Below are 26,854 nucleotides of genomic sequence, written 5' to 3' on the forward strand. Positions count from 1 at the left end.
TTGAATGACTGTGAGTTTTTAATATGTTGCTTGATTTGTGTTTGGTCATCAAGTCCTGCTGTCATTATCTAAGACGTTTCTTTGATCACAACGTTGATTTATTCTTCAAGGCTGCGGATCCTAGAACACCTCACTGTTTACATCCTATTTTCAGATGTAGAAATAGGGCAATGTGTGTGTGTGTGTGTGTGTGTGTGTGGGTGTGTGTGTGTGTGTGTGAGTGTGTGCATACTTGTGTGAAGAGCGTGTGTTCCCACTTGTGCCTTTTGTAAATCTCTGATCTAAACAGCATGCTCTTTTTCTCGCTCTTCTTTGTTTCTATCTCTCCCACACATACGTAAAGTATAAGTGAGAATTCTTTCTCATTTTGTTTTCGTTCTAAGAATAAATAAAAAATTAAAAAATAAATAAAAAACATAAATTGTTTTATGTCTTTGTATGTGAAAAAGGTAAGTTGGGATCAATAGAAAATGCTGACTAAATATGTCCTCATTCATTTTTATTTTCTAAATGTTTACGATTAGTCAGAACTTATTTTATTTTAAGACGTTCAATGTGCAATATTTGAAGCTGAATCAGTACATCACCATATCATGTTACTGTCAACCGTAAACATTACATTTAGCTCATAATCAAAAGAAGCTGTTGCATAGCCTGGAAAATTATGAACAATTTTGAACTTTCCAGATGTCAAAAATCTTTTAAATAAAATTGTGGACAACTTATTCTTGTTCTTATTAAACATGGGGAACCAAAATGTAGCTTTATATTTTTCTATTTTTCTTTCTTTTGGTTTTGTTGTTTTGTTTGTATTTTCTTCTAATTCATGTAAAGCACAAGTATTATTATTATTATTAGTAGTAGTAGTAGTAATATTACATGTTTGATTGAATGCTTTAAGAAATGTGAGGTTTATCTTTATTAATGTAAGGTGATTTTTCCGTGTTATATTTGTGGGGCATTATAACACAAATACAGAAGAAATAGCTGTTTTCTTCTGCACAAACAAGCGAAGCGACACACGTTTTACCCTAGTGAGATTCCGTAGTGAAGAATCCGGAAGCACTGCTGTTGATGACCAACTACCCAACATGTAAGTCACTTCTTTTTTCTTATCATCATAAAACAGATATCACATTTGTTTCCCGCTGTTTTATTATTAGCAGGTGTGTAAGAAACAGTTGGTTGATGCCGTAAGTTGAAGAGCCGTCACAAATTAGACGTCGTGTTAGCAGAGAAAGCTAACATAGTGAGAGAACTTTTCAGCTTCCGTGCCACATCGTCACAAACAGACATCAGGGCCTCAGTTTGCTGACCAAACAAGACACACATACTTCTGGTCGATGATTGTTACGTTTAGGTGGTTTTATAGCTTGTTTGGAGTCAACATTATAAGCTCTCATGGCGATTTAGATCTAAAATTATGTAAAATGAGAGCACAACTGTCCATAAACTGGCCGATTAAAAGGTTCAGAGCCACATTTTATTCTGCATGTAGATAATATTAGCATGAATAAGGTATATCTATGTTGTTAAACAGCATTCAGCAGAAGGCACGAAGTAATCAAAATTTTCTAGTAGAAAGCCTGCGAAAAACTATCTAAAAAAATGTAATTTGTGATTTGTTTTAGAAATTTGAATTGTTTTTCATTAAATAAATGTCAACAAATGTCCAGTTCTTGATTCAGGATAGTGCTTTTGTTCAGTCCAAAGCTCGCATTTGTTGTGGTGGTGTATAGTTTAGTCAGTGAAAACAGTGAAGGGGAATATTTTTCATTGAATCAAAAACCGATTCAGCACTCCATCCATACATGCATACATACATACATTTTGGCAAAAGCTGGGTTTTGTTAAGACTAGACTATGTGCTCTTACAATACCTTTTATTTATGTGTTGTTGAAAACAGGAACTAGCTGGGTTTGGTAGACATCAAGAATTCCACAAATCTTTTCCGTCATAAAAAAGAATGAAAGAATAAAACAATTAGTTTGATTTATATTACCAAAAACTTTAGAAACTGCAGTCTACAGCACAAAGATCAAAGCTGTTTTTAAAGGGACAGGAAAGACAGAAGCATAAAAACCAATGGAGGGAATTATGAACTGGAAACTCGGAATAGTTTGCTGTAACAATTTTATTTTATTTTTTTTTGAAAGCTACATTTATGACTCCTTATTTTCCAGTAATCATTTCTCCTCCTTTTTTTTCTTTTTATACAGGGGTTGATTTTATGGAAGGTCAACATGAGGCACAGTCCTCCGGTCAAAAGTCCTCAGAGAATAAAAGCAGGACATTGATCCGGTGTTTTTCTCTTTGTTCCGCATTTGGATAAGTCGAGGTCAAACCAACCATGGATCGGGAGGATGAGGAAGAGGAGCTGACGGTCAAGGCGGCACCGAAGGAGGTGGATTTGTTCACATCCGTGTGCTGCCTGGGCTACTTGTCCAGCATCAACCTCCTGGTGGCGGTGTGCGTCGGCATGTACGTACGCTGGGAGGTGACGAGCGAACCCATAATCCTGGTCATCTTCATCCTTGGCCTCTTCGTCCTGGGAATCGCCAGCATCCTCCAATACTACTTTGCCATGGAGAATGCCAGCCTCAGCTTGTTCCACCTGTGGTGTGGCTTCCTGCAGGGACTCCTGTGCTTTCTCAACAGCTCCGCCTTGGATTCGAACGTTACAGAGCTTGTTGCCAACTATCTTCTTGTGACCAGCGTGGTGATGAAGGCGGTGTGGGCCATAACTGAGCGCATATGCCACTCCGTCCGCTACAAACCCATGCTGCTGTCGTCTTCTGAGTGGCTCGAGCTGTTAGGATTTGGAATCGCCAGCACCATGATGCTCCTTTCCAAGTCGGCGGCCATTGTTGGCTTGGTAGTGGCTCTGGGAGCTCTCGTTGTGGACTTGAGGATGAAATCCCTTCTGGCTTTGCCCAACTTGATCTGTTTTGCGTTGGTTACTTCTCTTGTGTTCTTTCAGGCCTTAGACATCCCAGCTAACCCTTATGCCTTGGGTTGCTACCTGGGCAGGCAGCTCTGTGAGCCCGTTTTGGACGTGTACTTTAGTGGGCTTGGGCCCAGTGAGCGCTGGATGCCGGTGCTCTCACTAGGGAAGGTGTGGAGGAGACTGTCCCTGTTTCCTCTGTGTCTAATGGAGGTGGCCTTCTTCGTCTTCGCTGCCTTAAAGGTAAGAACATCACCATCAGGGAATTGTTCATTTCAAGCAATTTTATCGTCATGTGTCGGTCTGATAAAGTGGAAAGAGCTCAATGATTTCCATTTGCATGATTTATTGTTTTTCTCTTTTTTTTTCCACCAAAAACTGGATGACGAAAGTTTTCAGTCTGCTGCACTGCTCTCAGCTATAACTCTATAACTTTTTTTGGGAGGACAATTTAGCTTATAGGACCTTCGTAATTCATCTTATTTGTTATTTAGCTTTATTTATTTTGTTTATATATGGTCTTGCAGTTACAGTCCTTCAATGGTGATTAGAATGTAAAATCTGTTGATTGTTGAGAATGTGTCCTTCCATTGTCGTGGTGTCAAAACCACAATTATAATAATTTCTGGAACAATTTGTCATCCAGCAAAATTTATCACCTTGACTAGTCTAGTCATGTACAAGGTTTTTTTTCTTATTAACCCTTTTCCGCATTTCTGCTATGTTAAACCGCAAAGTGTGACAAACTAAAGCAGAAAGATTACTTTTTGTAAAAAAATAAATCTATAAATAAAGAAAACGTTTTTCATTGGCCTCCCTCTTCAGAATTCCCACCTACTTCGTGTTGGTCTATCTATCTATGTGGAGAATTGCAAGGGTTGTGAACATTTTGGCAATGCTTATAATATGAATTTATCTAATAAATATATATTTGTTACCTTGTGTCGGACAGCTTGGCCACTTGGAGCTTTGGTATCTGGTGATCCCCGGCTTCTGCCTGTTTGGCCTTTTCTGGGCCATCTGCCACGTCATTTTGCTGATCACTATTTGGGGCTTCCACACCAAGCTGACCGACTGCCAGAAAGCCTGGCGGGCCCATCCTTCAAGTAGACGGAGTCTGGACCAGGTCATGGCCTCTCGGGGCATCCGACACTTCTGCCTGATTTCAGAACGCCTCGTCTTCTTTAGTCTGCTGTCGACTGTCATACTGGGAGCTGTGTCGTGGCAGGTAAGATATAGGCTTAAAGAGCTATTACTTTTTGCCACCATCTGCATGCGGAAATGTTTATGGAACACCCCGATGATCATGTAGAGAGTTTTTGTCTACGTCACTGTCTTGACATGATTTCATGTCGCTCCCCAAAAGGAGCCTCTTTTGCTCTTATGCGAAAACAAATTTAAATATCCTCATCTACTTGCAGGACTAGCACCGATATCTTAACTGGCCCTATTAGGCGTTTGCTTTGGAAGAGTCTTGTGGGCACGAGTCCTGACTCACTAAATGGTGAATCATGGTTGCTACCAACTGTGAATGTGCCTGAAAAGCTTTCTGGAGTTTACCTGAGATTTAAAAGCAACGGCACTTGAATTGAAGCAAATGTCTTCCAAGGTTGACCGCATAAGTCCATGTAGCTAAAATGTTATTGTTGCAGATGTAAAATAGCATTTAACATCTGCAGCTAACTATTTCCATCAGTCAGTATTCTATCAATTGAGTTATCAGATAAAAAGAATTGATACATTGTGCAGACTTTTTATTTAATTACTTAAGCTTATTTTCACACAAAAAAATACATAAAAATGCAAATAAGCAATAATTTAGTTCTTTTTTTCAAATAACAAAATGAACATTTTGTTGCCCAAAATGCAGTAACGTATCATTCCTTTCATGTATTTTTGGTCATTTGTACCAATAGCCGATTATTTAATTAGTTGATGATTATTTTCAATAATTGATCACGATTAATCAGATTAAATGGTTTTAAGCCGTAATCAAGATATAACTTATTACAGTTCCAGCACCGTGTTGGTTGAGAAGGTAATATTTCTTAATGAAGCTAGATGTAAATGTAAATGCATTTGAAAGTGAATTTATTCAGCAGAACATAGCATTGATTTGGCTTTTGTCAGAAACGATTTTCACGAGATTCACTCAGCTCACCAGGTCACCTTGTTGTAAATAAACTCCTGACCGTGTCTTACCAAAAACGCAGGTCAGAAAACTGCAAGTTTTAATGTACAGCAACTGAAAGACGACTTCAAAGCACAATCATAAATCAACCCCAGGTTTATTTATTTCTCTTTGGGGTAACACGACGCTTTCTCCATTAAGATGGCCTGTTATTTTTGAATTTTGATAATGGCGCTGTCGGTCCTCCACTGTGTTTCTGTCTCAATACGTGTAAGCGACAGTTAAGTGAGCCTGTTTGTCTCGATGCGAGCCATTTGTGGCTAAACAAAAGCGACTGCCTGTTTGGATTTTCGCAGCCCTCCAACGGTCTCTTCCTGAGCGCCCTGCTGGTGGTGTTGCCCTTGGAGTCTCTCACACACGGCCTGTTCCAGGAGCTGGGCAGCTGCCTGGGAGGAACCTGTGCTGGCTACGCACTGGTGATACCTACAATCTACTCCAGGTACCACCATCCCGTCAAAGACGTGTGAAAGGCCTTAAATTAAGTCAGTGGCAGACGCACTCTGAAAACTGTTTTAAATAGAATAGAAAGAAATACCATAGGGAAACGGCTTTTTTGGGTTATTTTGTTTATTTATTTTGGATATTCAAAATGTCTCCAAGTTCCATTGTTGGATATTTAGAAATTAAGGTTTTATTTTATATTTGAAAGGATGTACTTGCATTAATATGCCATAATGATAATTATTATTATTATTATATTACATAAAAATAGAACAGAATACAATATACTTTATTGATCCCCAAGGGGAACGAGCTACGCCATCCAAAATGGTGTCAAAATGGGAATATTCTCTTTTACTGCAATAATTCTGGGACAGTTTGTCATCGTGACAGACCGAACTGTTGACTACCGGTAATAACTTAAAACGTTGACAAGACTACATTTAAAATATGTCAAAACCTGCCTTTGGAAGGTAAATATTATTACGCAAGACTAACTGGGAAAAAAAAAAAGTTGATAAAGTTGCATAAACATGTCAATATTTGAGCCCTACAGGGATCACCATGGGTTTCTTTTGCAGCATGCTAAGTTGTTCAGCTTGCAGCAGACTCTGAGTCAAAATAAAAAAAGCAGTGTTTTTGAAGTTGCCTAGTCAGTCAGCAGAAGCTAAACACCGCTTAGGTGGTTGTGTTTTCAGACATGAGAACACCTTGGCTGTCTGGATGCAGACAGATTCTAGTGGTATTTCTGGCTACTGTCTGAATGCCAAGTCTTTTAGCTGCTTGTTAGCGTCTGGAAAACACACACGCACAGCTTACTCTAAAAAAAAAAATATACATATATCTTTAGTTTGATTTTTAGACGTTTAGATATTCTGGGTGCAAGGCTAATTCTGCAGGGAAAGAGTGAGGGAGAAAATCAGCAATGAATAATCAGCCTCTTGATGGTTGCACGCCGTGTTTTCATATTCGCCGCACCCTCTCAGGGAGATCAGAGAGGTAAGGAAAGGGGACACAAGTTTGGTAAAACAAAAGGAAGAGAGATCAGAAGGCTTTAAGCACCGAGGGAAGGTGGTGGAGGCAAGCGACACACAACAGAGGGGAAGATTTTATTTAAGAGGGGCCAGAAGGTGAAGCTCTGAGAGAGCCTGGGAGAAAAGGACTAGATTTTTTATTTTTTTTATTTTTTTTTTTAAGATGAAAGAGAAAGTGTCACTGGGTAAGATGTGGTCTGAATCAGAAAGTGCTAGCTTCCGCTCCCAAAAGCACAACGGGATCCGAAGTGAATTAAGAGACTTTTCACTTTTTCCACATTTATCTCTCTGCCACAAAGTGTAATGTATTTTATTAGAATCACACGTGATAGAGCAAAAGTGAGTAGTTCAAACGCGCGGAATCGAAGGAACTGGAATGCATGCCAAGCACTTCCACATCATGATGCTGCCACCACCAAAGCAATTTTGGTGGATTCCCCACCTCCACGCCTTACATCGCGTATGATGGGTTCAGGGTCATGCTGATTAAAAATCGTGACATTTGTGGTTGTAACTTGCCAAAATAATATAAAAAGCAGAGTTTCTAACGTTTACTAAAATTTTACGTTTTTTTTTTTAAATAATTTTTAGATTTTCAGGAGACTTTTCACATCAAACATTTAGATAAACACTTTACGGGTATGCTTGGAGGTGATCGTGAGGACTCAGGGGTGTGTTATGTGTTGTGGCTCCTATTCAGAGAGATCTGTAAGTGTGATATACACTTGACCATGAATAACATAAAGCCCCGAAGATAAAAAAAAAAAAAAAAAAAAGAAGAAGAAGAAAATATACAGCTGCCCCGAAACGCTGAAAGCCTTGGCTTGTAATGTGTGTCTCTTATCGTGTTGTTGCTACTCTCTGGGAAAGCCTTGTGCCACATGCATCCAAATACTCTTTGAGCTCACCTATTTTCAACCTTGTTTGTCGTTGTCTTGACCCATTTCTGCCCTTGTTTTTCTATGTCTTGCTTTCCTTCTCTCTTCCTGTCCTCTATTTGTAACGTTTCCCAGTGGAGGCGAAGACAGTTCCCTGCTCCCAGTCGCGTGCCACTCCATCACCCACTCTCTCTCGTGAAGGGAACAAACCAAGTCGTTCATCTCTTCTCTGCTGGTGTCACTTCTCTGACTTCCCCGCTCTCTCTCTTCTCTCTCTCTCTCTCTCTCTGTGCCTCAGTGCCAGCGGTCAGCCCACTCTCCTGCCTCCCGAGCAAGTGCAGGAGTTGAATCAACGCTCCACGACCATGCTCAACAACATGCAGCGCCTCTTCGCGCACCACATGATCCAGTCGTTCGGCTGCGACTACTCCACCAGCGGCGTTACCTTGGAGACCGTGCAGAACAAGCTCCGCAGCTTTCTGGAGCTCCGGACGGCAGACGGGCCTCGCCACGACACGTATTTGATTTTCTACAGCGGGCAATCTCAGAAAGGCACTGGGGCCTGGACTCTGGCAGGTTGGTGCCCAATTGCCGTCTTTGTTTGTTAGCAGATGCGTAATGACATTGCAGCACAATTATTTGTGGAAAATATTTTCTTGCCATTATACCCAAAAATATTCTATATAAATATTCTACTCATTTTCCTTAAATTTCTCCATTTTTGTCATGCTTTACTGGGATTGTAAGGAAGCATTCCCTGTTTAGTCCGCTTCAATTGAACGCTGGCTTGTTTTGCCTGGAAAGTCCAGTGTTGACCAAAAATGTGAACTCTATGAATAAAAGGTCTCGGTTTGGTGGAAGTGAACTCCGGTGCGGTTAGAATGCGTACATGAATGCAAACTGACCGGAAGCAGGAAGCAGGCTGTAGCGCAGGGCATTCTGGGTAAATACAACCAAAACAAACGGTAGCAGGAGAAATGGATCACGGTCTTTTGCGAAAGACGGAATAGAAATCCTACAACTGCTAAATCACAGCACCCTTTTCCTTCCCCAAGGAGGCGAGAGTCTGCACCTGAACCAGCTGCTGGACACCTGGAAGGAGAAGAACGCCGGCCACGGCTCCCGCCTCATCGTCGTCCTGGACACGGAGAACTCCCTCCCGTGGGTCAAGGAAGTGCGCAGAGCCGAGGGCGTGTACATGGCGGTGCAGGGGGCCGAGCTGCCGCCCTCCAGGCTCGACCCGGAGTCCGGAGACGTCCCCCTCCTCGGCGACTTCACCTCCGAGTGGGTGGAGTTCAACTGCGACCCGACCGGCGACACCCAGTGGGCCGAAAAGGGCAGGACCGTGACGGCTACGTACGGCGTGTCCAAGCACTGGAGCGACTACACGCTTCACCTACCCACCGGAAGCGACGTGGCCAAGCACTGGAAGACCCACTTCCCCAGGGCCACGTATCCCATGATCCACCTGTCCAACTGGTGCTGCGGCCTGAACCTGTTCTGGCTGTGCAGCGTGTTTCTGCGCTGCTTCAGGAGGTGTAAGATGGCCTGGTTCCCTCCAGCCGTTCTGGACACCGGGCAGGGCATTAAACTGGTGCATTCATAGGAGACAAATGGATTAAAAAAAAAATGTTGAAAAAGTTTGGGGTGTTCTTAATTTGAAGAGGTTGGGCTGGATATTTTCCTGTTAATTTTCTATCAAAAGTTCTTTATATCTGAAAGAAATGCTTTTTTATATTTGTTATTTACATTATTATCATTTTTAATACTATGTGTAACAGTATATACTTTTTTGCCGCCGAAGACCAAATGAAAGACAGAAAATGAGAAATGTCTTGCAACTTAAGTTTTTTGTTTATTTCAAATTGTGCCATTTATTTGTGAAGTTCTGCCTTTGCTGAGGGATTTGGGCTCATGATGCCTCTGATCTCGTCTCCTCATATTAATCAATACTTTACAAAAGTGATTTCACACTGTCCTGCACCTCTCTTCAGCCATTTTCTCCAATCAGGCTTACGAGTTCTTGCGTTTTGTACAAATTTCTGCTGCGATGTAGAAAGTATTTAATCACCACGGAACACGTTGCTTCGTTTTGTCGCACAGAACGCCAGAACCCATCTTGACGATTCCTCCGTGCAATGCTGCTTTAAGGGAAGAGTGTTTCACAAGTGTTTCCAAAGAAGGTCAGGTAGCATCATTCATATGCCAATATCTCTACTGTTGGAACAAATATTTCAAAATAAACATGATGAATTCTGATTTGTTGGAAAAGTTATTGAAAATAGCTATGTAGAGTTAGAGGGGCTAAACTCCAAATGCGTGCCTCACTTTTCAGATTGAAAGAAATGCGTCCTGCTTAACAATCGCCCCTTGTTTTGTGCTCAGAACAAAACGTAAGCAACATTGACGACGTTTCCATGCAAATATTAGGACTCTGAGCGAAAAGATGAGCGAGGGTGAAAGGAAAAATCCCCCAAAAAATGCATAAAGCATAATCTCAGCAGAGTTTGCTCGGTGAGCTCTCGTTCTGAGTCTCCCTCGTCTCGGGAAGCCTGAGGGGCCGATTGCCGGGGCAACGTTTTGGGGGAGACCTTTAAAAGATCAGAGCGGCGGCATTTGTGTAGCTGGGAGAGCCGAGGACAAGAGAACAAACATTTTGTTTTGAACACTCAACTGTTTGGCGAAGATGAGCCCTTTTCCTCCACTTAGTGGCGAATGTATTTAAGCTGCTCATTTTGTTTCGTTGCCAGAAAAGGGGCAAATTAAATTAAATTCAGTTTATTTATGTAGAATTTTGATGATGTGTTGTGTAAAAAATATATATATGTAAAAGCTTCACGTAGGACACATTTCTTAAAATGTAAAACCTGCACCTGATGACATAAATATCTTCAAGCATCTTGGATGCTTTCGCAACACTTTAAAGTCTGCACTGAAAATTAGAAGGTTGCATCATAAATTTTGCACCTGCGATGGTATTTTGTTTTAAGAGAAAGTATACATATATATTTTATATTACTATTATTTTTGCAGTTCTTTCCAGAAGTCTGGCTCGCTGTGTCTCGCAGTACGCCCGAGACTGAAATGTCAAAGCTATTGTCTCGCATTACAAGTCTGTTCAGAGGCTTTTACACCATGCTGGATTTAATGCTACTTGCTGGACAGACTGCTCAATTTTCACAGCAGCGGCGCAACCAAAGGGAAAGGGGGTTGAGGCAATGGTCCCATCTAAACAGTACGTTCATTCAGGTATAAAAGCTTTTATCCCTGTTAATTTTAATGACAAGAGGACAAGTTAATAATTAGATGCGATGTTGTTTTAATTTCCCCATTTATTCCGATGGATCTCCAGAAATTCTCACATGACTTTCACGTTTTGCTGTCTCGTTCAAAGATGATCAATTTCCCCCATCTGGTCACTTCCTTCAAATAACATTCAAAGTGAACTTTGAGTTGGTTTTTTGTTGTTGTTGCTGGATTTTTATTTTATTTTTTTTTTACTATTTCACAGTTTGTAGAAAACACAATATTTCACAGCAAGATAACTTGTAGCTGACCTAATGTGCTGTAATCCAATACACAGACTCAAGATTAATTAATTATACGTCATAAATAAAAAAAGACTTGACATTTAAAATAAATACCCAACAATAATTACGGTAATATGTTCTTACATATTGAAACGTCTGTAAATCTGTCTTCTAATTAAACGCTTTGGGAAAAATTCAGAAGCATTGGGGGTAAACGGCGAGGCCTTTTCATGGGTCTCTACTGGCTACTGAGATAATAAGAGGATACATGACACTTCAACTATAGTTAGCATGGGCACGAGTTATGAGCTTCAGCAGAATTGGGGTCGGATGAAGCAGACCTTTCAGCCTCAGTTATTCCATAATTTCTCTTTGTGAATTCAAGGTCAATACAGTGAATTTAGGCGAACGTGAGCTGTCCTTTATGTGGGCAGCCATTTCTCCGCTTGGTATACACAGATTTCTGTGTAGTCACGACACGCTCAGAGAGATAGAAATCAGTTGGGCTCTGAAAATTGTTGTTGGAGTTCATCTTAAATCAAGCTAAGCTGTTGCTTCTCACAGGCAGCCAGATACGCTTAGTATGAGCCAGATGACGCTGATATGCCAGATTTAATTAAAAAGCGTAAATCGGAGCCTAAAAGGACTGTCAGCCGTCTGTGTGGGATCGGAGGTTCGGTAATTAGCCGCGCTGTCACAGTCGGGTTGAGGCGGGATGGGGCGAGGCTGAGCAGGCTTAGTGAAAAAGATGAGATTTTCCATTCTCATCACACATCTGGAAGCCCAGATGTCTTCCTAAGTCGGCCAGGCTTTAACCCCGTAGTTTCACTCCCGACAAATGCTCATTTAGATGTCATCTGCGAGACTCAGCCGAGGGTTTTTGGTGCACCTTGGTAGCTCTGAATAAAACACATCTGCTAAGTGAGTCCAATGAAGCGTGCTTTTAAGATTAACTGGTGGAAACTGGATTTCCTCTGGGAAAAGTGTGTTAAAAGTTGCAGAGACAAACTTTATTTTTCCTCGCAGAATGATAATCAGCTGATGCTTTGTGAGCTTCAGATGTCGGAAAAGTTACTAATCTCACTTTTTATATGGAGGATATGTAGATACAGAGAAGTTCTTTCCCATAAATGCCCAAATTGCCATCGTCCTATAGATGCAAACCAGGAACATCATGAGGCTTCCATTTCAGTGCTTATCTTTGGCCATCGCCTGCTCTCATCATAACCTTAAATTTAATATTTACAAACTACAGTAAGATAGTGTATGTCCATGTCCCCCAGGTTAAAGAAAAAGCCCAAGTCATTTGATGAACTCTGCTTGATAGTTCATCAAATGTAATGTTATGGACAAATATTTTCTGAGAAACTGATAGTCTAGTAAACTCGTCCAAACACAGCACACCCTTTGCAGTGTGTTTGGTATTGAAAGTAACATAGATAGCTATTTTAGAATTTGAAACATTTTGTACAAACATTTCTGAGTTGATGTTTTCACTTTATACCAGGAGTCTTTATTCTGGAACATTTAGGTATGTGCTTGTTCCAAAACCCCCAAATCTAGTTAACGACGTTTTACCAGAATGTTTTGACATGGTTATGAAGTAGTTCAGTCAAATTTTTTTGGTGTGTTGGATATAAGTTGCATGTCAGTGGCTGCTAAGGAGTTGAGTTGGAGTCTGGTGGTAGCAGAACTAAAATGGAATATTCAAATTCAACTTTGGAAACCTGATGCTTTTGTGTGGGTATATGCGTTGTGGTAAAAAACTTGCCCTTGTCAGTAATTTATTTTCTTTGAATAGACTGGCTTAAAATCAGCTCTGTTTTAATTATCACGGACAACCCTTTTGCTTAGTTTTATTTAACAAAAGTAAAACAGAAGAGAACAAGTGAACAGATATTGTTAAGAGTATAAGACGATATTCTTTATTTTGGACTGGTTTTGCCTGAAAAAACAACTAGCGGTGTGTCTGTCCTCTGTCTGACGCTTAAATGTCCCACAGCAGCAAATGCACCATAATGGAAAGGCTGATGAAGTTCACCTGTTGGTGAAAAGCACAAGGACAGAAGCCTGAGAAGCCTAAGAGGATGATGCGTTTAGGTGTTTTGGAAGGTAACCACCTGTAGTCAAACAAAAAGTTTTCACCCTGAGGAAAACCCACCTTTAAAAATGGACTTGCCGTCCACTGAGACTCTGGACTGAGCTCCTGAGGCAACCAGATGAGAAGCTGTTTTCCGGAGGGCAACATAAAATGAAGGTCCAGGTAAGCTAACCATTCCGATCAGCTGCTATGTCTCTCTAACCCACTCTCTATTGCCATTGACCCCAGACATTTTCCCACACAGACGTTAATGGCATTGTTTACGTTTTTGGTGTTATTTAGTTTTGGCTAAAAATATTTCTACTTACGTCTTCTCAAGACAACATCCCATTTGTTCCACGAATCGCTCAAAATCCCCTTAGAAAACCTATAATGGCACGTTTTGTTAGTCTTGGGCAGTTTTTGTAAGCATCTTTAATGCTTCCTATGTGTCTGCGCACAGGTTATCAGAGATGAGTAGTAACTGGTTACATTTACTCAGTTGCATTTGCTTGAGTAATATTTTGGGGAAAAGTTTACTTTTAGGAGTATTTTTACTTTTACTTGAGAATTTCTATTATGAAGTATTGCTACCCTTTCTTGGGTAAAATTTCTGGATCCCCTGCCTACTTTGAGTAACTTCAGTGAATGAAGAACAAGCTTTAACCAAAATTCACCAGACATAGATGCACACCTGCTGTTTTGGTGAAAGTTGTTTTGTTTTTTTATTGAAATTGATTTGGAAAAAAATGTTTCTTTGGCCTGTTTGTGTTATTTTGTAAATATCTTACTTATATAATACCAAAATTTCCATATAACTATATTTTGGTGTGGCTGATTAGGTAATTTTTAAATATAAAATTTTGATTCTTTATTCAGTACTTGAGTTGCCTTTTTTGGACAGCTGCTTTTTTTTTTTTTTACATTGACTTGAGTAAAAAGTACAAGTAATGTTGAAATAGTGCAGCTCTTACTTGAGTACAATTGATGTGACCCCGGGCCTGCTGCACACAAACCTCTGACAGTGTTATAATAGCAAAGGTAGTGGAACTCAATGTGTTAACCAAGATGTGTTTTGAGTCCTTTTTGTCTTATTAGCCAACACTGAGGCAAAGATGACAGGCAAGAAAATTCTCAGTCCCACATCAGGTCTGTACGGTTATTTGCAGGAAACGATGGAGAAATCAGCATTATAGCCCAAGTCCTGCGCAGCCAGACGAAGAGTGAAAACAAAAAGTCTCGTTGGATGCGAGTGTGAAAGCTGTGTCGGACGCATTTTGCATGTACAAAGTGGGTGAGTAATCACTTAAATAATACGAGTTTATGAAAATCTGCCTTCAGGAAAATGCTTAAAAATAAACAGGAAAGATGCCTAATTGTAAATACCACATTTACTGCAGCACATACTGACATAGAGGTACCTTTGAATCAAGCATAGCTACTTTGACCTTTAATTTGACTATCATACAGTGTCATTATGACAAAACTAACAGCTACCTCTGTGCAAATGAACATGTGGTGCTTGCCTTTGATCAGTTTTATTCTACTGGACTTGAGGTAGGCTGCAGGCATTGACCCATTTCTTGCATTATTCCAGACACCATTTGGCTTTTGGAAATCTAATAAATTTTTCTTCTGTCCTCTACATCCTCTGGGTAACGGCTGTCGGGATTGTATGTTCCCCACTGACATGATTTGTCCATGATTTCCTATTATTTTCCTCAAAATCTCTATGACCACCGTGCGTTAGGATGATGAACCCCGGCAATACTGACGAAGATTTGTTTCCTCCAGATAAGGGGCGTGTACTTCAGGACAAATTTTGACCACTGATTGGTCAGTTGCCAAAAAATTTCTTAGAACGATTGACAGGTGGCATCTTTTCAGTTTTTGGCTACTCTTCCCACCTCTCTGAAGGTTATACAACTATAAACTGTCAAAGTTGACGCACTCTGCTGGGGGCGGAAAAAAACATATTTCTGTAGTCTGTTGTGGACACCTCTTTTCAAATCCTTGAATATATTCATGAAATCCTTTTTATTGAGAAGAATCTGAAATCAGACAGAATTAATGCAAACCCATCTCCTTGTGACACGTCTCCTCAAACTCCCACCGTGATTTGAAATTGTCTTTCCAGCTAATGCGGCTCTGATGAATGACTCGCCTAAACCCACTTCTGCAATCCTCAGACTCTTTTATTGCCAGTAAGTCTGGCTTGGAGATGCACTCGGGTTCCCTTTCCCATCACGACTTGACGTACTCGCACACTGACCGGGAACATACCTGTTTACTACCCGTAACACGCACCCATTTGGCTGTGGATAATGTTGGATGGCTCTCTTTATCCCTTTTAAATAGTTGGGTTTTCGCTTGAGCCCATAAGAAACTGCTTCCCCCTGTGCAGCACACCAGTTAGCATGAGTGACGAATTTAGTTAAATCCATTCGGCATTGGACACATTCTGACTTTATACCACAACCTTTCCCCGGCTCAACAGAAATCCCAAAGAAGACGTGGGACTTAGAATAATTTGTTGAAAAGAGCCATTTAAAAACAGGCGCAACATATAATTTTGACATCATTAGTGAGTGGATGCTTGATTCTGACCTGCTTCTAGTAACATAGTGTGTATCTACAGATATGCACGCAATACCAAGAAAATTAACACTTTTTTTAATGTTTCTGTGTGTGTGGGTGTGTGTGTGTGTGTGTGTGTGTGTAATGTCAGAAGAACCCCAGGAGGTTTAGCAAGAGCTCGTTTGATTGCAGCCTTGCAGTCGGCTCATGCGGTTAGCCAGCCGAGTTCCGGGTGAGGAGAAATGAAAGAGATAAAAAGAATGAAAAATCGAAAAATAAGGACAAACTGTGATCTATAAATAGTGGAAAAGACAGCTGCCTCCTTAGCTCCAGCTGAGAGAGAAAGCAACGGGAAGGAATAAAACATCCAAGAGGGATGAATAAGCCATATATTTGTCTGCAGATGCGAGGATAAGACACTGACAAGCTCAAAATCCAAAACAAACGTATTCCTCATTCACACAGATGGATTACTGTGGGAATTAAAAGCATGCTGAAGCCCTCGCACAGTTAAACTGCGGTGATCAGAGTTTCATGCTGTTGGGCAATTGGGCAGCGACATGGAATAGCCTAATTTAGAGGCAGATGACAGAGTGTCCCTGAACAGAGAGGAAAAATAGACAAAGGCTCAGCAAAGGTGTGACCCTGAAAATCTTTTTTTTCTTGTTCTTCTTCTCCTTTTTTTTTTATGGCTATGAAAAAAAAGAGCCCATGTGGGTAACAGGGGAAAAAAATAAAAAATTCCACAGAAGATTGCAATCATTTTAGTAGGCAGGACAATTGAATTGTAGATTTAATATTTGAGCTGAAAGTAGCTTAGAAAGAGATAAAAGATGTATAACTACGTGTAATCATGGCGACATAACCACAGAGCAGAATTTAGACCTGCTCTGTTGCTCTTCCATTGATCTTCATTGTGTGCTGAAAAATATAATCACCCACTTTACAGACTCCTTCAGTTTCTTTTTGTTGTTGTTGTTGTTGTGCACTTGAATGTTTCAAATCACCAAACAAATTTTTGTATAAGACATAGATAAGCTGCATCAATACAACAAGCAGATTGCAGTTTTCACAGAAATGTTATCCTTCTTTCCTTGGAGCCTAATGGTTTGCCATCAATTTCTATTAATATTGTGCTCTGAAGTATTAAAAAAAACAAGAATCAAGACATGCATTAAATAAATGAAACTGATACTTTTCCAACTCTGTAGTCATGAGCTTCGATGGAGTGCTAATGCTGGCCCTTACGGATATTTGTTTCAGTGGTTTCTTTTTTCAACTGCCTCCATGCTATTACTACAGCTAACAAGAGTTTATATGAATATAAATTCCACCTGTTTTGGTGAAATAACTAGTGAGTGTTTTAAACTACTGCTTTTCTAAATTTGTGTAGTTGCTAGCTGCACTGCATTTCACACTAGTTTCAATATAAACAGGAAAATGAGTGGAAGTTTTGTTTCAGCTGTGATTTTTTTTTTTTTATTTGTTCCTCCTGCTCTCTCTTTACAATATGTTGAAGCTTGGAAACAATGTTAGCATCCTTTATATAACGGATAAAAAGGAAAAACATATTCTCCATCCAGAACTAGTACAAGACTAGGGTCAGGAAAAGGGCAGCTGACGTCTTTGCAGACCCCACACACCCTGGACCCAAACTGTTAACTTTTACTATCAGCTGGGCAGGACAGAAAGCTAAAAACCAGCTGCCACAGAGACTGTCTCTTTCCCCAGGCTGTTTCTCTGAACATAATGAACACGTTACAGCTGGAGTAGTCAGCTACTCTACTGTGACTCAAAATAAGCTTCTCTTTTCTTCACTGTCACAATAATCTTGCTTTGTTTCATATAACATTGACTATAAATTCCTGTACATATGGCTCCTTCATCCTTATTTTATTTTCTCTAAAGTTTATATATTTACACTTTATGGGTATGCTTTTGAAAAGGAAAGTCAGATTCCTTGATTCTGGACACACTCTTGGCCAATAGAGCTGATTTTGTTTCTGATCTATTAAGTACGTTTTTGATACGCGTTACTGTTTTTTTGAAGGAATACAATGTTTGAACTGCAACTTGATGGGGGGGAGGGTAAAATGTTATTCTGAACTGACTAATCTTTCTTTATACAACATTCTTTGTGTTTGAAGAACACCACTTGAAGAAAATCTAAAGAAGGAGGAAGTATCCATTATTAAAGATTGCACTTCCCACTGAGCAAATTGGTAGGGGATCAGTGTTTTTAAGAAACGGTTATTAGAAACAATAGGCATGTCAGGAGGGAAATTAACAAAGCAGCTTTTGTATTTATTTCTCTTCTGATTATCATGGATCAGGCATGAGACCAGGCAACCTGTGTTATCACCTGAAGCGTGCATCGTATTTTAATACAGGAAATGTGCTATGTAACTCCAGTTTCGTCCAAAATTTCTGAATCACTTCAAACTAAAATCACAGAACATAATCACAACCTTTATGAAGCGCGTCTTGAGGCAGCGATTTAATGAGGCCTTCAAGGGCATTCTCAAATTCAAACTGTTGTTTAAAAAACTTTTCTTTTTTTTTTTTAAATGTACTTGATGGGTCTCTTTAATAACATTCCTTGACCTTTGATCTGCTGCTGGTCTTTTCCACTCCTCCCTCGCAGACCTGCAGGATTTTCTGGAGCTGCTAAGCTGCGGCCTCAGGTTGAGATGTTTTAACACCCCGTTGTTGATCATATTTTGTTTAATTACTCTGAGTGGACCACGGGGGCCTGACGCATATTCAACAAACTGACTGAACCAGCAATTGGGAACGATGTTCTGACCAGGATTTCATTTCCGTTCTGTGTGTAAGATAAACAAGACGTTTATTACTGCTTTCTTAGAATTGGTATGTGTACTTCAATATTTGAACCAAAGCACTAATTCAGTTCAGTAATTCAAATTGAAAGAATTTTCATCTCAAGGTACTTTACAAAACCATGTAGCCTTCTACAGTTTTAGGCCAGTTATTAAGGTTTTCCATCTGACTGCATTGAGACTCTTTGCATGCATCCACTTATACTGAGCATGCATCTGGTGATGGTGATCAGGACAACTTCCTTTTTAACAGGAAGAAACCACCAGCTGAACCTGGCTCGGTGTGAACAGCAATCTGCTGTTGCGGTCTAGAGGTTTGAGGAAAAAAACTGAACATAATCGAAATACTGGAGTAGTTTTAAACACTATTTAAAACTACAAATGTTGTTTTTGGTCCATTTGTGGCCTCCCTGACTCATAATTATTGTGCGCTCAGGAGTAGCCTATGTCTGCTAGTCAATACTTTGGTCAGTTCACCACTACTTCATGGTAAACTGGTGTCTCAAAGCCTTAGAAACGCCTAATTAACCTTTTCTAACTGATGGATAGCAATTATGTTATTCATCTGAACTTAAATTGAAGCATAATGTATTGCCTTTTAAGATCTTCAAGTCTTCTCGCTGCTCAGTAAGGGTCTACTTACATGTTATTGTTTTTTATTCTTAAGGTCTTGCATTGAGAGGCCAATGTAACTGAGTAAAAAAAAAATCTTGGTTAATCACAACAAATTTATGATGTAGCAAGAAAGGCAAAGACATTTTCACATTTCAGCAGATTGATTTGTGTCATTCGTATACTGGCTAAATGAAATGGCTATTTTAAAACACCAGTAACAAAGCCCCCCCCATCCCCCAAGAAGTAAAACAAAAAAACAAGAAGAAACCTGTAAATGGAGTGGGGGTGGAAGAGCCTTCTATTTTTTATTTTTTTGGCCTCGCTGTATTTTCTATGCATGACTCACCCTAAGAAATGGCGCAAGTTTCTTTTTATAATCAGAGAAAGATAAATTTGAGTCTGACCCTGACCTGAAGATAGAAGCAGCTGCCAAGCCACTGCATGCTTACTTTATTTACTCATCAACGAGGCATCCCAGTGGCGGAAAGATTGAAGCTGCAACATCAGGGAAAGACTTTTATTACCCGGGGGTCCTTTTGTGTTCCTGGCTGTCCACTGCGAAAAAAAGGCTTTTTATTGATTTTTTTATTTATTTTTTTTTTTTTCCTCCCTGACAGAGGAGAGGGGATTTGAAAACATGCACAGGCTAGGTTCACTGTCTCCGAGTGCCTCAAGATAATTCCTAATAACGCTGGAAGATATTTTACTGTATAAAATATTTACACCATTTTTATTTTTCTATCCACATTTTGTACCTCTGTATACAGTCCATATAATTATACACACATTGCTGTTTATTTACATACATGAATAAATCCTGGCCTTGCATACAAGTGTTTACTCGGGTGAATGATGTGTGTGTGTGTGTGTACATTTATTGCCTTGTGCAGCATCACAGAGAATTAACAGTCTGAATAACTTAAGCTCTGACCATGTTAATTAAAGCAGCGTGCCCTCGCAGTGATGCTGCCGCCATGGCGAGACTAATTAATTTTTGAATGAATTCTTTTTGGAAACAAGAATGTTTCTGAGTACTCCCAATTTCAAAACAATCCTGTGCAGTTAGAAGAATTGTTATTAAATGTGGCTAATTATTGTCAAGCAGAACATAAATTCATTTCCTCCTGGTTGTTACAGCTGCAGGGGAAGTGTTTGTTTCTGTTTTTTTCATATATTTTTATTTTTGTAGATGACTGTGTTCACTAAGGACTAAACAGATATCAAAGGTAGAACACATCAAATATTGCCTAACGGGTTCCGGCTGCGTCTTTGCCTGCAAGTCACACTGCAAACGTATTTATGGCCCTTGAACTCCTTTTTTTGTTTGGCCATGAAACAACCGCAAACCTCAAAATATAGCACAGATAAATCTTTTTCAAATAAAAATTTGAAAAGTGTGGCATGGCTTTGCTTTTCCCCTTCTTTAATCTGATCCCTCTAAGTGAAAGCAGTTTGGTTGCACTGGGGTGTCTTTAAAAAGTAAACTGAGTCCATCTGAACACCAGGACTCCACATGAACCTGGACACCCTGTCCCCACTGTGAAATATGGTGGCGGTAGCATCATGCTGAGGGACACAATGAACATGTGAAAAGGTGGTCTTACGAGATGGCACCAAAATCAAACTTTTCAGCCTTTATTAAAAAATGTAGGTGTGGCACATCACCCAGAATAATCCACCATATAAGACATGGTGGTGGCATCATCAGCCTACAGCAAACCTAGAATGCACTTTGTAAATCACATGAGGCCAAAGCTGAACTTTTTTGACCACCCCATGTACTTTGAACCACTTATCTCCACTGTGAAATTGGCAGCATCATGCTGTGGGGATGATTTTGTGTAATAGGGACAGGAAAGCTGAGAAGATGGATGCTGCTGAATATTGGACATTTTGCAAATTAGAAATACTTTTTCCCTCTGCTTCAGCTATGCAGCATTTTGTGTTGGTCTGGTGTTTTGTAAAGCTGTGTATTATTATTATTATTTTAATCTACTATTGCCTCAGAGTGGTAGTTAATTAATTTAGGAGTTATGCACAAGGCAAGATGCTGCTAACAGGATGTCCTTGCTGGTAGCTTTATCAGTTAATAAATTCAGATGACCCATGCAATGCAGAAAACTAACCTCTCTTCCTGAACACAAACTTTCGAAATTGCCGTTGCCAGTGCTTACCTCAAGTTCGTGCGCCTGTGATTGAGTATGCACGTTTCTGTGTGCCTGCACGCCACAGAGCCACTTGGCCTGGGGAGTCTAAAGAAAACACCTGACCCAGAAAGCGGTACAAAGAATGTAAGGCATAACCCTGTCCAGCTCCCGGGTCCCCCCATTCATTCCCATCAGGACCTGTAATAACGCTTGTAACTCGCGGCTGAAATTGCTTTCTGGCTTGTCGGAGTCGGTAGAACTGGACCGCTGCGTTGGGGGCAGGGGCGGTTTCAGTGTCAGTGTTTTCAGCTTTTTTTTTTTTTTCTTTTTTTTTCTTTCAGCGTGTGAATGTGGTTGTTAGAAGCCTGTGGTCAGCCACCATGAAACAATCATATTAGTGTAATGATTTATTTGTGTTGAAAGACCAGGCAGTCCTCGTGATGTAGGTTTACGGCGGTGTGATAGAGCGGCCTCCAGGCATGCTGTATTTCTACATTCCTCCTAGTCTTATCTTCTGCTATGCTCAGGGCACTCAATTCGTCAGTGCTGATGTGATGAATAATGCACGCTGTCATGTTGTTTTACCGGGTGCTTATCTTCTCTGGAACATTTTTGTTTCAGTCTGTGGAGCCACCATTTGGGTATACACGGCTTCAAAAATATTCATATAAATTATTGGATGATTTATTTATTTATTTGTCTCCGTCAACTTCAAACTTCAGTGTATGTTATATGATCAACACAAATCAGTGATAAATTGACGAATGGAACAAAAATTGTGACTTAGTTTTCAAATTGACTTGGTATACGGTTTCATCCTTCCACCAACTCTCAGCAGCTTCCCTGCTAAACAAAAGTGATGTATGATGGTGCCACCACCATGTTTTAATGGTATAAAAATACTAACCTTTCTCAAGCTGTATGTTTGATCTTTCATTTTCACAATATTTGATTATATTCTGTTGGTCTGTTACATAAAATTAATGGATGTCTGTAAACTGACAAATTGATAAAGTTGAATTAGTGGAAACACTGTTGTAAAGCACTACCAATGTGACAAACTCCTACTTTCTTTTTTAATTTTAAATCTCCAAAATGTACCCATAGCATTCGACATAGAGGTCTATATGACATGTTGCTAGGCAATTGGTGGCTTCATTTAACATTTGCAGCGATGTGGCAGCAGCCCATCAAGCTGCTCGGGGCTCCATTTGAGAAATTTCAGCCAATCATGCCGAGTTATGCAAAGAGCTCTTGAGAAAGTAAAAGGGTTCAAACTGTAGGAGAGGCAGAACCCCAGTCATTACAGCTTTGAAATAATCTTCCATGTCGACACTTGAGGCACGACTGCATTGATTTTACTCAAAGAGCTAACTGATGGAAGGTACTCTCTTGCAGTTACTGCTCACACTCTTATAGTGCTTTTTGAAGGCAGCTATAAGGGCGAGCATTAAAACGGGTGATTAAGCACAAACCGACTGTCCTCCCTTCTGAGATATATATTGAGAAACGATATGCTGTGTCAGCCTCTATAAAAGCAATGTCATCAACATCTATTTCATCACTACAACAAAAGTGCTCTTGCTCTGCACTTTACTCACCTTCCTTAGAATGAAACTGGCAAAAGCTAGTGCAGGATAGAAATGCCTGGCCCAAAGCTTTTTAATAGGAAAGTTGCTTGTCCTGAAAACTTTATTTATTTATGCCACCATTTGTCAGAAGTTATGATTGTCAACGTCGCATCCGAAATCTCGGAGAACCCTGTAGTATTACAGGCTAGTTTTCATTTTTACTTGCAGGGTTCTATAGAGTACTTATAAGCAGACAGTTATCTAGATAGGGGTGGAAAAGTTATTAGTCTTTAAAAAACAATTAATAAAAATTAAGTTTTATTTTTTATAAGTAATAAAACTTTTAAAATGCACTTATAAGTAGGTTTTATAATTTGCTTATTTATGAATTGTTGTGCTGCACAGTGGCGCAGTTGGTAGAGCTGTTGCCTTGCAGCAAGAAGGTCCTGGGTTCGATTCCCGGCCCGGGGTCTTTCTGCATGGAGTTTGCATGTTCTCCCTGTGCATGGTGGGTTCTCTCCGGGTTCTCCGGCTTCCTCCCACAGTCCAAAAACATGACTGTCAGGTTAATTGGTCTCTCTAAATTCTCCCTAGGTGTGAGTGTCTGTGTGCATGGTTGTTTGTCCTGTCTGTTTTCTGTGTTGCCCTACGACAGACTGGCGACCTGTCCAGGGTGAACCCCACCTCTCGCCCAGAACGTTAGCTGGGGATAGGCACCAGCAACCCTCCTGACCCCATTAAGGACGAAGGGTGTATAGAAAATGGATGGATGGATGAATTGTTGTGCCCAACAATTCATGAATAGATAGTTGTTGGGTACACCAAAAAGAGAATTACAATAATCAGACTGGCACAGCTACTAGGTGTATCAGGCAGGTGTGACCATAAAATGTACAAGGATGAAAATGAGCTGAATGTCAACATTTATGTGGTATGGAAATTCAAGTATTGTCAAGGATTTTATGCTGACTCCTGATCTGAGTAAAATCAACCAAAACAGTAAAGTTGTTCATTTCAGGGAACGTAGATTTAGGTTGCTATGAAGTTGGAGTATTGTCAGGGGTATATTGGGGTCGGTGGCAGTGTCTTTTTGAGGACAATACTTAGCATTGTAGATTTTAGAGCTAAATGGACATAAATAGCATTTAGCATGCTGAGGTGAGTGAACCTTCAATGTTGCATATAGTAGATCTACATAATAATGAGATTACATAACATTCAGAGACATGCTGGAACATTTGAGTAGGTGAACTATGTTTTTTTTTAATGTGATTAGTAGAACTCAAACAAATGTATTTTAAGTCTTTGAGTAAAATGTTTATCTTGAACACTTTTCTCAAGCACCCAAAAGTTACCAAATATGTTCCTTGCCTTTTATCCATAGAAAACCTTTCTTTGACCTTTTGCAATCCTGCTTTCCTTTATGGTTTGTTACTCTTGTAACAAACTGATCCGTATGGAGAATAGAACATACAGGAACTGGGATATCTACAACAAACCTCTTCTTGCAAAAAATCATTGATCAGACTACACACATTCTGTGGAGCCATGTAATAATTTCCAGGAAAACTCTATCGAACAGAACTAGTTGACGTATTCGAGTGCATCCAGCTCTACACAGCAAAAATGGGGACAGCCATAAAAATTGCCCCGGCTGTTTGTGGATTGATTCAGCTCTCAGCTTTGGAGGGGGTCAAGGCTGAGTGAGGCTAAGGTTAGCTTTAATGGTTTAAGCCTTGGTTTATTGGGGGTTAAATGAGACAAGGACCCAAAACTATGTGCTGCCTAAAATCCAATTTTGTTTTAATGCCTTTTTGTCATGAGATGACAGCAATACTGCTGCCAATATTCTTTAACTTACTGGGGGATTGCTACTAAATTTTGTTTATATGCGGATCATTTGGCTCAGCTCACAAACAGTGAGGTCCTTTAGCACCTACTACTCTGAGCTGCTATAATTTAACAGTTGTTTTTAATATCAGTACACCTGCAGACATTGCTGTTAGATGCATAAAATACACATAGGGGCACACATTGTTGAAGAAAAAGAATAAGCATTATTATTTGCAAAGTTTTTTTTATACATAAGTAGTATTGTTTTATTATGCATCTGTTTAAAATTATTTGTCTTTGAAATTGCCAGCATTTATAGTATTATAGAAAATTGAGAAAAATCACCATCTGACTAGAAAATCTGCAGTTGATGATCTAGTGAGATGATGAGTGTTTTGACAATGTGGTGTAAATGTAATTATCCAAAAAACATGTTCACCACTTCATTACCATGTTGGGTAACTGCTGACAATCTGAGAAAATGGCTTTGCTGTTTTAGCACCAAAATTAAACCTGATGTTCATTAGTAAGAAAAGCAACATCAGCAGAATAAACAAGGTTTTTTTGGTTGGGGGTGGGGGGGCTCACAACTGACTACATATTTCGGTGTAAGCTGACTAAAAATGTATTTGTTTTTTGTTTTTTTTTAGTTAAACACATATAGGTTCAAATTAATCTGTAATTACCCTACGATGATGCTGAGAAAGATCCCATTAACAGGTCTTTGTCTGTGTCAGTGACAGACTTAAAGCTGTCTTGGGCAATGGAGTGAATTGCCAATTTGTTGCATCACTGGGTTAGCAGGCACAGAGGAGGGCAAGGGAGACGATGCAACACCCCGGAGGAGTGTGTCCAAACTTTTTGGGAACAATTATTGAATTTTCACAGTGTGCCCCTAGACACCGGATTACAAACTGGAAGACAAACATGAAAGGAAATATTGTTTATTGGCAGATGGGATGAAAACAAGCAGCAAAAGGATATTTATTTCTGTTGCATCTGAGAATTTTTGCCCCAGATGTAGCGTGATGTGGACAAAAAGAACAAAAAATACTAAAATATTGATTAAAATTCAGTATAAATCTAAAAGAAATTATGAGCCTCTAAGGACTGAGTATCTCTGGCTGCACATAAAGGCAATGTACCTTCTCTGGCAAGCAGCCAGCTTTCATCCAGGCTGCAGCTGCAGAAAATCTAATACAGATGACTTCATCATTTTTGCCTAGTGACCTTTCTGGCTCCCTTTCTTTTCCTCTTTACTCCACACCTCCCTCCCCACTCCCTCTCTTCAACACAACACACCCTTACTACATTCATCCCAGAGTGTCGGCAGCTCTCTCAGTGCGCACCCTCCCAACCTTTCCTCCTTTGCTACCTCCCACTACCCTTACCCCCTTCCAAGGACATTATCAAAGCAAGGTTGAGCGTTGCTCCAAGGTGAGGCGGCAACAGAACTCTGCAGAGTTGCGGCATTGTTACCGTCACTGAAGTCATTTGCACCGAACACATCTCATCTCAAACCTGAAGGCTGCAGGCAAGCGTGAGTGTAGCGATCGATGAGTTTCAGCTCAGCCCCGCTACCGACTGAATGAAATGCAAGACAGTGCATTTATTAAGTGAAGAGATATTGATAAGAATGTATTATACACCCACACAAAAACAGAGCAATTCAACTGTATTAGGTTTTTTTTTTTTGCTCAGAAATTATTGCTGTGAATTCAATGATGGGTTGCATGGAGACAGTGGAGTTTTGTGTTTGGAGGAGCGGAAAGAATATGAGGGAAAACATATTTTTTCTGCTCTGAAGGTTTCGCTGGTTGAGTAATCAAACCATACATGTACACATGGAACTGTTGAGGTGAGCAATTAAATAAGGTTTTGTCCCCCTATTAATACCTTTTCACATAAACTATATAAATTAATTTCCAGACCCACAAAATTCAAAATATTTATACATCATTTCCCAATCCGAATTCTTCACATTTTGCATTTTTCACAAACTTAGTTAAGGTTGAAATACAAGGTGTTTTTATCTTCAAATTGCAACCTGCTGTGTCCATTCCAAAAACATGACTGATGTGTGTTTGACTATTATGAGGGAACACTCAACTAAGTTTCAACATCCTGCCTCTTTATTTGAGGAGAAGTTAAGAATTTGCAAATGGCCATTCT

The 26,854-nt window shown here is 39.9% G+C and overlaps 2 protein-coding genes across 4 annotated transcripts in view; both read left to right on the forward strand.

Annotated features, from left to right (window-relative positions):
- The first annotated feature begins 1,009 nt into the window (after positions 1-1,009).
- tmem168a (transmembrane protein 168a) lies at positions 1,010-9,748 on the forward strand. The gene is made up of 6 exons (XM_044108063.1): positions 1,010-1,093; positions 2,221-3,188; positions 3,898-4,173; positions 5,433-5,575; positions 7,788-8,065; positions 8,545-9,748. The coding sequence occupies exons 2-6, from the start codon at positions 2,352-2,354 to the stop codon at positions 9,093-9,095; spliced, it is 2,085 nt and encodes a 694-aa protein (XP_043963998.1). The 5' UTR covers positions 1,010-1,093; positions 2,221-2,351; the 3' UTR covers positions 9,096-9,748.
- A 3,288-nt stretch (positions 9,749-13,036) lies between these two features.
- The window catches only part of dock4b (dedicator of cytokinesis 4b), a 183,004-nt gene continuing 169,186 nt past the window's right edge, over positions 13,037-26,854 (forward strand). For all 3 annotated transcript variants that reach the window (XM_044108066.1, XM_044108068.1, XM_044108067.1), the window contains exons 1-2: positions 13,037-13,282; positions 14,269-14,393. Coding sequence is in view for 1 of the 3 variants with exons in the window: in XM_044108067.1 (XP_043964002.1) it covers positions 14,381-14,393 (13 nt within the window). In the remaining 2 variants the exon portion in view is untranslated. The remainder of the gene's footprint in view (positions 13,283-14,268; positions 14,394-26,854) is intronic.

This window comes from Gambusia affinis, linkage group LG23, assembly GCF_019740435.1.
Source record: "Gambusia affinis linkage group LG23, SWU_Gaff_1.0, whole genome shotgun sequence".
Taxonomy (NCBI): domain Eukaryota; kingdom Metazoa; phylum Chordata; class Actinopteri; order Cyprinodontiformes; family Poeciliidae; genus Gambusia; species Gambusia affinis.

Coding starts and splice junctions, on each gene's coding strand:
- tmem168a (XM_044108063.1), top strand. CDS start 2,352: ATGGATCGGGAGGATGAGGAAGAGGAGCTGACGGTCAAGGCGGCACCG. Junction 3,189..3,897: donor TCGTCTTCGCTGCCTTAAAG/GTAAGAACATCA, acceptor TGTGTCGGACAG/CTTGGCCACTTGGAGCTTTG. Junction 5,576..7,787: donor ATACCTACAATCTACTCCAG/GTACCACCATCC, acceptor TCTGTGCCTCAG/TGCCAGCGGTCAGCCCACTC.